Genomic DNA, 15341 nt, shown 5'->3' with positions numbered 1-15341 from the left:
TCCTGTGTCCTATTGCGGGCTAATTTCGTGGAGGTGTTCTTTTCCCTTGAAGCTAATCAACCAGAAGTTTGGGGCCTTTTACACAGTTCTCAGTGAAAGTGAAAAGTGTTCTCCTTGAACCAACAATCTCGAAGAGTCAAGAAAAGCCTTTAAATGACAGAGGCAGATTAGAGCGCAGGGTCATTAAGCATGAAATAGAAGTGAGTGGAACAAATCCAAAACTCAAAGGAGAAGGGATACAGGGGGCAGAACCGTAAACCGGTGTAATCAAGGATTACTTGATCTGGTCTTTGTTCTAATGCTCTAACACATTATAAGTGATATATCCATACATTTTAGTGTTATTTTTACATCACTTTTGCTGTGGTGCTGGACAAATTTAATACATTCTAGCCTTATTGCACAGTTACATTATCTCATTCAACTTATATGACAAACAAATCTCCGCTGCAGATTTTGGAACAAAATACTATCATTTTAACAGAGGCATACCTCATCAAAAGTAACCTTCCTTCACTCTATATAGGAGCAAGCAAGCACTCTGTCAAAATGACTACATGTGTTCATCACCTCCAGCTACACACCAAGAATTTAGGTTTTAGGGTGCCGGTGGTTTATTGGCTCCAAAGTGACATTATCTCTAGGTAAATGACCGCTCGCTTAACCCCTCCCCGTGCTGAGGTGGTGTGCATAGAGCAGTAGTTAGAGCATTTTTCCCCAGTCTTTTTAAAATACCAAAAACACAGAAACAGTCAATTAGGTGTGCTGATTTTTCTAAAATGTGTGGTCAGTTTTCTTCGTGCTTCCACTTGGGGCTGGTGCAATGTTGCTTAGTGCAGCTTCAAACTGCACTACCTACTGGAGCTGACCCCAGGATGGACAAGGGTCAGCTCTAAAAGAGGATAACGTGTCTATCAATTAGTGCATCATGTTGCAGAACTAGAGACCAAGCCGTCACTTGGCAAAGTGTGTACTTTAGTTAGCAATTTGATGTGGTTTGTATCGATGATGATGGTGATGATTGTTTGTGATGTGATATTGTTGGTCTTCTAGCCCACTGGTATTCAGGTAGCCCCGCCCATCTCTTTCTGTATTGTATGACTATGTTGTTTTTCATGTATTGTATACCTTGCTGCAAAACCAATGGCCCTCAGGGGATAAAATAAAGTTGAAAGTTGAAGCAGGGAGTCTAAATTCCAAATCATCTGTATTAATTAGTTACACAAATTGAGTGCCACCAAAGAGGCGACACACATTGCAGTTAAAGATACATTTAACCCTGCACCCATGAAACCCATCCTGCACGGTTAACCTGTGAGAGTGCAAGAGTGTGTATTTGTGTACTAACCGGTAGGCCATAGCCAGGGCCCAGGCGCTGGCAGCACAGTAGAGGGAGTCCCGGACCTTGGCCTCCTTGCAGGTGGAGCATGTTTTGACAGGGAAAAGGCCGGTGGTGGGACTCTGGTAGTTCAGAATGGTTGTCTTGACTAGATTGAATGAGACAGAGAGAGACAGCGGAAGTGGTGACGCAACAAATCTTGCTAAAATGGAAATGTTGTTATTATCTACTCAAAGCCACATTAGTTGACACACCAGTGAAGAAAACCCCTGTAACACACAACAAGCGAGCACTGGCCCATTAGCCTTTTACAAAACAACTGAAGTGGCTCTTTATGCAGCCAGTTCAGATGAATGCACTTAAAGTTCTGAAGACAAACAAGTCCGAAAGACTGCCAAGCACATCTTTATTCGTTACTAGTTTTCACTAAGAGCTGTTTTTCTGAAGGCATATACACATCATGCTCCCACACACTTTGCATGATCTTACTCTGTCTGTTTTCACTCCTACACTTCCATCACACCTACGCCATTCTCTACCAGATGCATTTTGGATCCACTTTTTAGATGTTCACGTGTCAGGGCAGATGTGTGGAGCCATTTTTATTCTGCTTTGCTGTTTCAGCTGGACAAGAAGCAGTCCCAGGGTCAGACCGGACACAGTAATGGACTACCAGTGTGTATGTTCTCTACTTCTGGGCTTTTTCCAGGCTAGTCTGCATTTGTGAAGTGTGGGAATAGAACATATTATCCAGCTGTTCTGAGTTCCTCATATGCATATTCAAGCTCAATAATATAAAACAAATAAAATAATGTTAAATTCAATTTAGAAAAGGCTGGGCAAAGACATTTGGCAGATAACTTTTCTTCTTTGATAAAAGTAAGCAAAAGTTATTAAAGTCTCTTGGAGAAGAGCTCAGTTTGTGTTACGTAGCCAAATACAGTAACAGTATACACTGAAAGAGTGTGAAAACAGATGGATGCCTATTTAAGTTGAGCAAAGTGTGAACGGCGACATGGAGAGTGTGAATGGCTGCGACAATAAAGAAAAGCAATAATTCTTGGAGGAATATCACTTGGACTCAGGGTGCTATTGTTGCGCTTCAGCTGCACAAGATGACAAGAGTCAGTTTATGTTCATGTCGCTGTTTTGCAAGGCACTGACAAGACACACGTGGAGTTGTGCAAGCTGACTTGCTCTGTGTTATGTGCACATACTTCACCACCACTTACAGACTTAACTTGGACTCACATGAGGAGATACAGGAATCATTTCCATTCCTGTATAAACTATTTAACAGACAAATTTAATGGAATAAGATCAGGTCTTTAGTGCGGCTGCACAATATATCATTTTTTTATCGTCATCGCAAAATTAACTGGCCCAATAAACATATCGCGAGACACTCAAAGCTATTTTATCAGATGAAAACCGCACTTTAAAATGTAACATTCTTTCTTTAGTGGTGCCTTTTATATTCAATTCAATGCTCAATAAAAGAATGTTGGAAATGATTTCCTTTCCTTTGTCATAAATTCAACAAGCAATGTGTTGGGTCTGTGTAGGCTACTGGTCCGTGTACTTTTTCGTTCATTCGATTTTCATTTCATAAACAGACTTAAAAAACAAAAAACGAATGGTTATTTGATTTTCGTTTTAAAATACAACAATTGAAATTGAAATACAAGGCATTTTTTTCCTTTTCATGGTCAAAAGGGGATGGGAGAATATGCTGAGAGACAGCGGAAAATATGCTGTGATTTTCATTTTCTATTTCATATAACAAAAATAAAATCACTCGGAAATAGAAATGAAAAAAGTTTTTTTTTTTTCATATTCAGAGACCGGATGTTGTCATTTCCAAGGCAACAGCGCCAGCATAGTCTACCAGTGTTGCTTTCAGCCCAGGCTAAAATTACTTTGGAAACCTGTGCTCTTGATAATGCTTGGGGGGGGATTTTATTTCATAATGCCACATGTATTTATTCCCCTCTCTCCCTGCCTCCCTCTGACTCTCTGTCTCTACCCGCCACAGACAACTTCGCCCCAAGAGAGTCGAGCCAGCTGAGGAAACAGACTTTCAGTTCACGGCTGTAACGTTACCGTTACGCCACCGTTAACAATCCCAAACGTTCTGTTGCTGATCTGGCAGAGAGTCACCGGCGGTTCGGGATCAGATCATGGGGATCAGACCTCCGGTGCTGGGTCTATTCTAATATTAGCTGCTGCTGCAGCTAGCTAGCAGATAGCCACCAGCCCTGTGACCTCGGTCCCCGTGGTTCGCCCCCCGGTGCTGACAGACTCTGGTCCGTTCCGCAGAGGTGCGCATTCCGGTCTAGCTGAGCTGGGAATCTGCCGCTACGTGATTTATTCATATTTTATTTTATTTGCAGATAGTGATATGCTATGATGCACTGATGTCAGGCAGGCTTGCTGCTGCTTTTAGTCTGAGTCTGTGAGATAACCAAACTTCCCTTAAATATAACGTGCATATAAATAGATGGAATAAATAAAAGTCCCTCGAAATACATAGTAAAACATACATGTATTTAGGCTATTGAAGTATTATGACTAAAGCCTGTATTTCATGATCTATTTCATAGCCATATTTATATTTATGTAGGGGCAAAAACGGAAGTTATAGGCTACAGATTCCCTCAGCTGCAGCAGGGACATTCTAAAAACGCTTAACGTGAAAAAAGCTTAACTTTAATGTACCTAAACAATGATCAATCAAATATCAGTCAGTTATCAGTCAGATAACGTCCATAACGACTTTGGGTTAGATTTTTTGATCACTGTTTATAAACAGTGATCAAAAAATCGGGCTTAACGGAAAAGCTTAATGGTTAAACCACCGTTCTAAGCTTTTCTTTTTCCCCTTAATGAAGCAGAAACCCTTAATGTCAGCTAACGTCCCATAATAATTGTACTTTGGGTTAGATTTTTTAGTTTTTCAGTGGTTATGAGGAGCAATATGAGAGAGAAATTTGGTAATCCTTGATCATTGCTCATTGATCATAGAGCGGGTAACGCCAGCTCTGCAGAGTCAGTCCCGGGGAGCGAACCGCGGGGACCGAGGTCACAGGGCTGGTGGCTAGCTGCTAGCTAGCTGCAGCAGCAGCTAATATTAGAATATTAGACCCAGCACCGGAGGTCTGATCCCTATGATCTGATCCCGAACCCCCGGTGACTCTCTGCCAGATCAGCAAGCTTAACGGCAGCAACAGAAAGTTTGCTGGGATTGTTAACGGTGGCGTGCAACGGTAACGCTACAGCCGCGTGAACCGAAGTCTATTTGCTCGGCTGGTTCGACTCTCTTCGGGGCGGTTGTTGCCGGTGGGTAGAGACAGGGAGGCAGGGAGAGAGGGTAATAAATACATGTGACATTATGAAATAAAATTCCCCCCAAGGATTATCAAGAGTATAGCTAGCTAGGTTTCCAAAGTAATTTTGGCCTGGGCTGAACACTGGTAGGCTAGGCTGGCGCTGTTGCCTTGGAAATGACAACATCCGGTCTCTGAATATGAAAAAACAAGCCTTTTTTCGTTTCTGTTTTCGAGTGATTTTATTTTTGTTATATAAAATAGAAAATGAAAATCACAGCATATTTTAAATTTCTCCCATCCCATTTCGACAATGAAAAAGAAAAAACGCATTGTATTTCAATTTCAAATGTCGTGTTTTAAAATGAAAATCAAATAACCATTCGTTTTTTGTTTTTTAATACCTGTTTATGAAATGAAAATCGAATGAACGAAAAAGTACACGGACCATAAATGTTATTCCTCATTCATTTTTTGTTGTTGTGTAGACTCATTTTTGATGAATGAGAGCGGTCAGCACTAATCTCCTGTGACCACTTCATAATAAAAGTCAACTTGTGTTTCGCCAATGAAATGCTTTTAATATTTGCATATTAAAAGCGATATGCAGACTAGGGCTAGGTCTATGCAATTTTTAGATTTAAATAAATCAGCAGACGTGAAAAGAGTAAAAAAATGTTCTCTTTAAAGTGATGGTTCGGAGTAATTCACCCTAGGGTCCTTTGCACCATGACCTCGAGCCAAACACCCCCCCAGAAGCTTTTTTCATCTGGGTCTAACATTGGGAGAGTTAGCGTAGAGTAGCATTATCAGCTGAATAGCTTAGCGCAGGGGCTAACGGACCCACGTTTGTATATCATAAATTACCCCACTAATAATGCCCGAAATGATACCAAACGTTTACAAGTAGTACAAATAGGTTATGCTCTCATAAAACGATGGATTGGAAAGTTTGTAAGTACACCAAGAGTTTTGTGCAAATAAATGGAGAAATCGAGTCTTACATGATATGTGCAAAACTGCAAACTTTGCATTGTTGTAGTATCGACAGGTATTAGGGCATTTAGCATTTACATTACGGTTAATCAATCATCATTTGATTACACATTGTATTACCTTGTTATGATATAAGAAGTGACCCATACAATGTGCCAAACATAATGTGCCACATGAAGAGACAGTGCAGCATATGACAGTAGCAACAGCTGAGAAGATTTGGGTCTGTGGTGACCAAGTCCACCTCACACAAACTTCTTTCTCCCATTCTCTCTCTTTACTACTACTACTACTACTACAACTACAACTACTACTACTACTACTACTACTATAACACACACACACACACACACACACACACACACACTAGTGGTTCTCAGTGTAGGCACCAGGGACCCAAAGGGATCTACTAGGACCACTGAAATTCTAAAGACTGAAAACCAGTGATTTACATACATTCTAATCCTCTAATCATTAGATTAGGCAGTGAGAGAAATTCATTCTTCAATCAAGGTATTTCCCCACCACAAGGTCCAGCAGAAAATAGACTGAAAAATACCAACAGCAAGACAAAAGACACAGCATGGCTCATTTTGTGCATGTGTTATAGCACAGCCTTTCTCAAACTTTTTTTGTGCCAAGGCCCAGTAATGTTTGGCCCTTGTCCTCTGTGCCCATGCGTCCATTTTATGAAACATTTAATGAATTATTTACAGTTACATTTAGAGATGCACAGAGGTTAGAGATGCACAATAGTTACCCAAAGTTTAATTGAATGAACGAAAAAGTACACGGACCACCGTGTTGCAACTTATTATGCGACAACAATTCATACTACAAGCATTGACAGGGCTTGACATTAACTTTTTGAGGCACTTGTCCTTCGGACAAGTACATTTACATTTCACTTGTCCATGCACAAAAGTCACTTGTCCGGGTAAAGAGTCATCATTTTATAAAAAAAAATTGTTTTGCTAATGCAGAATTCGAACAAACCGTTGAAAGCATCCAAACACTATCAGCATTAATACAATTCAGTTGAAACAGTAGAAACAAACGTGCCCCAACAATAGATTTCCCATTCAACAAGAAAAAAGGATCTCCAGACTCCAGAATACAAAGTAATATGTTGCACGCCGGTGTGCAGAAGTCAATATATTGAGATTCTAAGTCAGTATTTTAAAGTTTGTCATTACTTTCAGATTCCCAGTCAATATTCTAAGTTACTAAGTCAATATATTGAGATACTAAGTCGATACTTTGAGATGTTGAGTCAATTTATTAAGATTGTAAGTCAATATTTTAAATGTTCTCATTGGTTTGAGATTCTTAGTCAATATTCTGAGTTACTAAATCTGTATATAGAGATACTAAGTCAATATTTTGGGATAAGTCAATATATTGAAATACTAAGTCAATATTTTAAGATAAGTCAATATATTGAGATAGTCAATATATTGAGATTCTAAAGCAATATTTTACATTTTCTCATTACTTTGAGATTCTTAGTTTATATTCTGAGATACTAAGTCAATATTTTTACCAGACGTAGTGGTGACTTAAACTTGAACTTATACTATATCTAAAATAATTTTGTAGACATAACAATGGATTTTGCCACTTAATGTTGGTGTTAACTATTTTTTTTTTATACAATTTCACTAATTTCTACCCAGCAGAGGCTGATTTAGAGATCCTTTAAAAGCTGTAGCTACTTTACAGTTGATTATTACCTGATATTTAATCAGCATGTTATTTATTTATTTGTTTCAAAAAGGAGCACAAAAACGACATTATAAACGGCAAAAACGACCACTGGATTGGAAAAGGGTATTTTACAACAGCTTTGAATGCAGGAGTATGGTGAGGCCAATTTCAAGTGAACGCAACATCTGTGTTTTCCCGACAACAGCAGCTACAACGTACATCGTTCCTCTCCAGTGAAATACAGACAGACACACTTTTACACCGTTTAGCTGTCAGCATTTTAACCGTGTTTACTACTCAATGGTTTACTCTAGCTGCTAGTTATCCGTATGTTAAGCGTTACTTGCTGCCAAGTTTATTGTTAACGTATTGGTTACTGCGCGACACAGCGATGTTTATGTTCGTTTTGATCAACAGAGAAAGCGCTGGCATTTCAGTGGCACCGAATTTGCGCGTTGCAATTCGGTCCGGTAGATAACGGTCATTAAGGCACCGGTGCCGTATTAGCATCGGGTCTCTCGTTTTCTGTCAACGATGTGGCAAGGAGGTAACGTTAAGGCGGAGTTAGCAAGCTAACATTAGCTAACTAACACCGGCAGGTTCGCCGTGCTTTCATGCTGCATCGCTTACAGAGAACGAGCTGAACAGCGGGCTGGGTCTAACGTTAGCGGCCCGCTGACCACTACCGCTGGGTCCGCTGCCCCGGATTGCGGGGGGAAAAATGTATCGTTTCAAATCGGTAACATAGACGTAATGAGTGGCACATAACGTGAACTTACATGGCATTTTATTTTGTTTGAGTTTTAACTTGTCCAGTGGGACAAGTAAATTTCTCTTCCACTTGCCCTACAAAAAATCCACTTGTCCCGGACAAGCGGACAAGCCTTAATGTCGAGCCCTGATTGACATATATAAAAGAGACTACGGGCCCTATCTTGCACTCAGCGCAATTGCCTTTGTACACCGACGCATGTATCATTCCTATTTTGCACCCGACGCACAGCGGACTTTTCCCTCCACAGACGCACGTCGGTAAATTAGGGAATGTATTTGCGCTCCCGGGGGCGGTTCAGCGAAAAGAGGAGGCGTGTTCCGGCGCAAACGTTACTTTGTGCTATTCTGCAGTTTCAGAAAACAATTCCGCCACTGACCAGGAAAACCTGGTCTAAAGTCAGTGGCGCTAGTCTAAAGTCAGTAGCGCGTTATTCAGATGCTATTTTAGGGGCGCATGCTTGGCCATAATGTAGCGTGTGCACAACGCGCATACACTTCTCTCATCTACAGCAGTTCCCATTTTTGAAAACCATACATAATTACAAAGGAAAATATTACTGAAAATGCACTTCAGGTGTTTGGATAGGTCAGGAGGCACTTTACAGTACAGTCCTCAAAAAGTCCCAGCATTCTTTGTGGCTTGTTGTGTTTTACACAACATTTCCATGAATCATGGATGTGTTGATGACATAAGATGGAGGAGATGGAGTGGGGGGAGGAGGAAGGGGCACAACAGGTGCAGGTGGTGCGTTTGGAGGCCCACGCTCCATGGCTGCAGCTATCCTCTCCAGACTTGAGGAGATGCGCCCGAGAGGCCGCAGCAACATCGCCACCCGGCCAAGACGGGCATTTATTACTTTGCCGCATCTCGCGCATCCGTAGCTCCCCCATGCGTGCCCGCAAACCGCGCCATAATAGCAATCTGCCATGGTACAAGCGCCCTGCTCTTAAAGGGAATGAGAGATGACGCTCTGATTGGTTTATTGCACGTTACGCCCAAACCACACCTAGCTACTTCAGACCAACCCATTTTAGATTTGAGTCGGGCGCAAGAGTTATTTATCCCGCCGGTATAATAGCAACAGCGCCCGAGATCCGCCCACAAAGCTACTTGCGTTTTGCGTTTCATATCGTTAAAATAGGGCCCTACAAGACACACAGGGCGCTGCCATCTTGGAATCCATGTCGGAATTCTTGCTCGGTGTCCTCACAGTTGTCCGAGTTCCGAGCTCGGAAATCCGAGGAAAGGTGGCGTGTTGGTGCTTGTTGCTAGGCAACGTCTGTTTTCCTAGTCGGAACTCCGACACGGATAAATAATAGAACGTACCATTAGTACACTTTAATATCTGTTTATCACAAGTAGGCCTAATATCGTTACTGCAATATTTCACAACGTTATCGTGCAATCCTAGTCTTTAGGTATTTCAACTAAAGGACCAGGATTTATGTGAACTTCTACCCATAGCATAACACTGACTCCATTCCAGCTGCAATGGTGTTCTATAGCTGACTTTGACCTCTGGTCTACCTCTGAGAGACTTTACTATTCTCACATATATTCAAAAACACTTACACAATACAACAATGCATGACCTGCACTGTTTCTCTACTTCTGCACCAGCATCAGAGTGGAAATGAAGAAATCCCCCGAGGAAACTTCCTCATGTGTAGCACGACTGCGCCTCAAACATAAACTTTGACCAAACACCCTGAGGAAAAACTACACATGCAAATGGCTTGAGATAGAGCACAGCTTTTCTTCACAGTGTGAATGGCTCATGTTCAGTGGTGCAAACCAACTGATTTAGACTTGTAGAGGCTACTTTGTTTTAGTTTTAGTCTGACTTTGGATGGAATCATTTCAAGTACGAGAACACATTGCTCCGTGTAATTATCTGACCTTTCATTTACCTGCTTTGCTGTTCCTTTCCCGGTCTGAAGTCTTTGTCATGCACATAAGTACTTGTAAAAAGTTGATTAGAAACCCAGTTACTGTATACATGGCCAATAAATATGAGTTTTATAGCATAAGTCTGTAAGGAAACCAGATTTATCCTATCCCCTACCCCTCTAACAGAAACCAAGTTTCTCATTTATATGAAATAAATGGCTGTAGCCCGGTTACCTAAGTGCATGTCAATACACTCCTGTGACTTCTTTTCTGGCGCCACCATGAGTTTCCCATCTTGGGGTTTAAGTGAACTATCTGGTCAAATATTGTATGGATTGCAATAAAAAACGGTAAAGACGTTTGTGTTCCTCTCAGGTTGAAATGCCAATAAACCAGAGCACGATTTTCTCCCACCCAGTGCTGTGTGGACTAGCCAGACCCTCCTCCGCAGCTCTGTGGAGGAAGGTCTGGCAATGCGAGACTATGCAAACAATAACTCAACTTTTACCTTTTTTCAACTGTGCAGTACTAATTTATATAATAAAAAGACGTTTAGACATCTAGGTTAAAACCAGGCTACACAAATGCCTATATTTCAATATAAGGCACCTTCTATATAGTCATTGAAATGCTGCTGAAACAACTACATACCACACCTAGAAAAGCATATTCAACAAAATTCAGCGCAGGTGTCTAGACGTGTTGAGATCTGAAAATCACCAAATGAATGCTTACTGGCATGTAGGTGCAACAGCAGCATACGTTTGAATCCTTGCTGAACAGTGCCAGCATCAGGTAGTGTGAATGGAAAGTACCAACATCTTTTTATTATTTTAGTGTTACCGGAATTACACATGACATGGAAAAAGAGAGAGACATTTTTGAGCCGGGGGTTGTGACTGTGGATGTCTGACTGCACTAAATGGATGAGCAAAGATGAACTAAGATGTTCAAGTTCAACAAAGTTCATGCTCAGCATTAGTTACTAAAGACAGAACAACCTGTCCTTAATACAAACAGATTGGAGCCCTCCAATAATATATGCAGAAATATTACATACTCAAACAGAAAGCCTCCGGGAAAGTCATTTATCTGTATCACACACACACACACACACACACACACACACACACACACACACACACACACACACACACACACACACACACACACACACACACACACACACACACACACACACACACACACACACACACACACACACACACACACACCTCCTGCAGAGGTCTCCTCACCGATGACAAATCTGTCTGGAGGGATCACTTCATTTTTCATCAGAACATTATGCCGGTGCAAATGACGGGGACATCCATTCTGCACTGTCATTTGTTACAGAGCAAAAGAGAGACCGATAGGAAGAGACTGATGGGAAGAGAGACGGAAGAAGACAGAGACTGAGCGAGAGAGAGATGAAGAGGAAAAAAAGAGGATCCATGTGTATCTATGAGTAAAAAGAGGGAAAGCAATGGCTGCTGGGAGAGAGATGGGGGTGGGAATGTCAGTCTATCAGTGTATGTATGTGTGTGTATGTGTGTGTGTGTGTATTGGTCAATTGAAGGAGACAGTCAAATTGGCAGTGAGATGTAGAGGTTGATGGTGTGAATTAGACCGAATATTAATAAACCTCTCAGGTACTCCGCCTCCAAGTATCACACTAATGGCGCATGGCGCGAGTGCTGACCCTAGGTACCTGGCTTTGTTTTTTTGTGGAGTTTTGTCGTATTATATCAACTCGTAACACCTACCTGCCGATCATACGAGGAAATATGTTCGTCAAGTTTATTGCAGTGATTGGGACTTTGATCATTTTCTGGGACATTGCAATCGCGGCTAGAGCATCGCTGCGAAGTCAATGGAACAATGGATTACTGGCATTTCCTGTTTACACCCTGGAGTTCCTGCTGAACTTTCGACAGTTCAGCTATCCGTCACCAAAACTCCTGCACAGATATCCTGGAATAATCCGTCAAGCTCGCCACCTCAAGAATATCAAACATAAGAGTATATGAAACCGTCTTAAAAGGAGAGGTAGCTGCTTCCCTCTCCCTACAGTCAGGCTATCCAATGTGCGCTCCCTACAAAACAAAATGACGGAGCTCTCAGCGCTTGTCAAATATGATCGGGATTTTAGCGAAGCAAACTTGATCTGTCTCACAGAAACCTGGCTCTCGGAGGACTAGGGGTGTCCCCGACTAAGGATTTATACATTCGAATCAGAATTGTCGAATCTTTCTATAGTCGACTGGGTTGGGAGGGGCACGACACTAGTCAGCAGGAGGGTAAAACAATTTTTTTATTTTCTTTTACACACTGCACACAGCAACAACCTTTAATAAAGCGACCAAAACTGCCTGCCAACTGACAGATGAACTGACAATGGCTTTCTTATTTAGGTTTAAATAAAAAGGTAATGTGGTGGATAAACATTCGTAAAACGTTTTCTCATAACTTTTTTAAGCCGTGATCAAAAAAATACAGAACATCACAGAAATATACAAAATAACATTTTGATAAATAAACCTGCCTGCGCATTAATTCTTTAAAACCTTCACCGTCCACAACATTCACTGGCCTCATGTCGAGCGCAATAAACTCTGCAATTTTGTCCGTGATTTCTCTTTTCCTTTTCTCGGACAATGGCGGTCTCAAATCTAGCTTTCTTTGAGTTAGTTTTGGCGCAGCTGCGGTACTACTGCTAGATGAACTGCCGTCGTCAGTCTGATACTGTGGGTGGATCTAGAAAAAAGACGAACATATTTTAAGTCCCAACATATGATACTGCTATTCGTAAATTAAAAGCGCCATTATATATGAAAGAGTGAACCGTCTTTATTGGTAATAAACGTACCCTTTTTAAGTGGAAAGCCATGTTTGTTGTTGACGAGTGGTAGGACATGAGCTGTTGCATACATATGTATATACATTTTATATTGTTTGTGTTACCTATTCTTTTGTACAGCACTTTGTGATTTTATCTGTGAAAAGCGTTTATAAATAAATTTTACTTACTTACTTACTTACTTGGCATAACTTGCATTTTACTTTTTTTGGATCATATTTTACCATTTCAAAGTGCATCCACACTTTAGATTTTCTTTTTCCAGACATTGTTAAGTAACGTTAATCCCTGCCGCCAAGATGCTCCTCGTCTGTCACGGATCAGGGAAAGTGAAACTTAAATCTGTCACATGGGTGGTTTGATTTACACACACACGTAAAAAATATTTATTGAACGCTTTCTTTCTTTTTTTTTTTTTTTTTTACAGCATTATCATAATTAAAGGCTGTATATAACTTAATATAACCGTACAAAACCAGTACCGGTAGTTCTGTGTGAAATTAGACATTGAGCACCCCCATATTGCCAAAATGGTATGATCCTCGTTTCATAATAACATCCGCGAAGATTCGACTGTGAGATTGGTGGTCGAATCAGGCTCCGCATATCGATGCATCGAATCTTCGACTATTCGGGGTCACCCCTACGGAGGACATTGAAAACATCAACCTGCAAGGATACTCAATGCTTCGATTTGACAGAGACACTGCACGGACAGCGAAACGCATAGGAGGTGGATTATGCATATTTATAAACACTGGCTGGGCCACTAACTTTACGGTACGTGAAACTGATTGCTCCACACATTTTGAGATCATGACTGTGTCCATTCGACCTCATTATTTGCCCAGAGAGTTCAGCCAAATTACAGTCATATTGGTATACGTTCCAGGCCCTGATTACGCGCGAGCTGCTGAGCACATAGCTGCCAGTTACAACAGAGTACAACATGCTTCCTCTGATCCGATCTTCTTGTTGGGAGATTTTAACAGATGTATTATTTCTACCCATCTGCCAAATTTGGAACAATAGATTACCTGCCCAATGAGAATGGCTAAGACCTTTTATCAGTGCTATGGCAATGTAGAGGGAGCTTATGTTTCCAGAGGTCATCCTCATCTAGGACGATCTGATCATAACGTCATCCACCTTTTACCGAAGTACCGTCAGAAATTAAAAAGGGAAAAAACGTCTTTTAAGGATATTCATATGCACAAATGAAGCAAGTGAACAGCTGAGGAGTTGTTTTGATCTAACCAACTGGGACATGTTCTTTAGTGAGAAGGTAGCCTGCAATGATTATGAACTATTAACAGAAACTATCACCAGTTATATTCAATTCTGTGAGGATACTGTCATAAAAACAAAAAAGGTCAGAATCTATCCGAATAATAAACCATGGTTTAGTAAAGGACTAAAACACAACTTAAATCAGAAAAAAATGCCCTTTTAAGGGGACATCAGAAAGAAGTGAAAGAACTACAGAAAGAAATATAGCTGCAAGCAGCAATGAGGGGGCCAAGCAGTACACTAGCAGGAATGGTGTTGCCATGGCATGAGCAAGCACTCACAGCAACTTTGATGGCAATTGGATAAAGAATGGCTGAGATATCAACTCATTTACGTTGTTACAGTGCCCTAGAGGCCAAATTACACCAATGTCCTTGGGCATTCTCACAATCAGCTACCATGTCCCTGTACCAAGTTTGGACTTCATACATCAAAACGTTGCTGAGATATGAGCTCACTTCCTGTGATTATAGCACCCCCGTAGTGGTCAAAGGTCACCAAATTAATTTTACGCCCTCGGGATTGAGTCTTGAGTCCATGTACCAAGTTTGGTTTCGATACGTGGAAGCGTTGGTGAGATACCGATTTGGTTCTTGCCATAATATGAATTCTAACAGTTTCAATTGGCTGTGACGGGCAAACGCTTTTGAATATCAATATGCAATGGAATAACTTTTGTGCAGCTTGGTCCGAAGATCATCTGTGCCAAGTTTCGTGAAAATCAGAGAAAATAACTGAAATCCAATATGGCGGCCGGATCAATTACCTTGACGTCACAAATTGGCATGTGTCGGCCTTAGGACCTCCAACAGTATTAACAGACACCGCTAGTAAGTTTTAATTCCAAAACACATCAAACGTTATAGGCCAAAACGTAATTTTGCTAATTACAGCGCCTCCTATAGGTCTAAGGTCACCAAATATCTTGAGCCTCTTCCTAATTGGGCCCTGTACCTATGCACTTAGATTGGTGTTGATACATGAAAGACCTGCCGAGATATGAGTTCACTTCCTGTTTGGCGGCTTCGAAACACTGTTAAAAATCAATACGCAATGTGATAACTTTTGTGAGGCATGGTCTGAAGATCATCTGTGCCAAGTTTCGTAAAAATCGGATATTGACACCATGGGGTGCGTTGAGTTCAGCGTCATCCAAGG

The 15341-nt window shown here is 41.2% G+C and overlaps 1 protein-coding gene across 3 annotated transcripts in view; it reads right to left on the bottom strand.

Annotated features, from left to right (window-relative positions):
* Positions 1-15341, bottom strand: part of phkb (phosphorylase kinase, beta) — a 143292-nt gene that overhangs the window by 113151 nt on the left and 14800 nt on the right. For all 3 annotated transcript variants that reach the window (XM_039794589.1, XM_039794588.1, XM_039794587.1), the window contains one exon: positions 1349-1487. In XM_039794589.1, coding sequence (XP_039650523.1) covers positions 1349-1487 — 139 coding nt within the window. The remainder of the gene's footprint in view (positions 1-1348; positions 1488-15341) is intronic.

This window comes from Perca fluviatilis, chromosome 3 (assembly GCF_010015445.1).
Source record: "Perca fluviatilis chromosome 3, GENO_Pfluv_1.0, whole genome shotgun sequence".
Lineage (NCBI taxonomy): Eukaryota > Metazoa > Chordata > Actinopteri > Perciformes > Percidae > Perca > Perca fluviatilis.
This window is presented reverse-complemented; position numbering and strand designations above follow the sequence as displayed.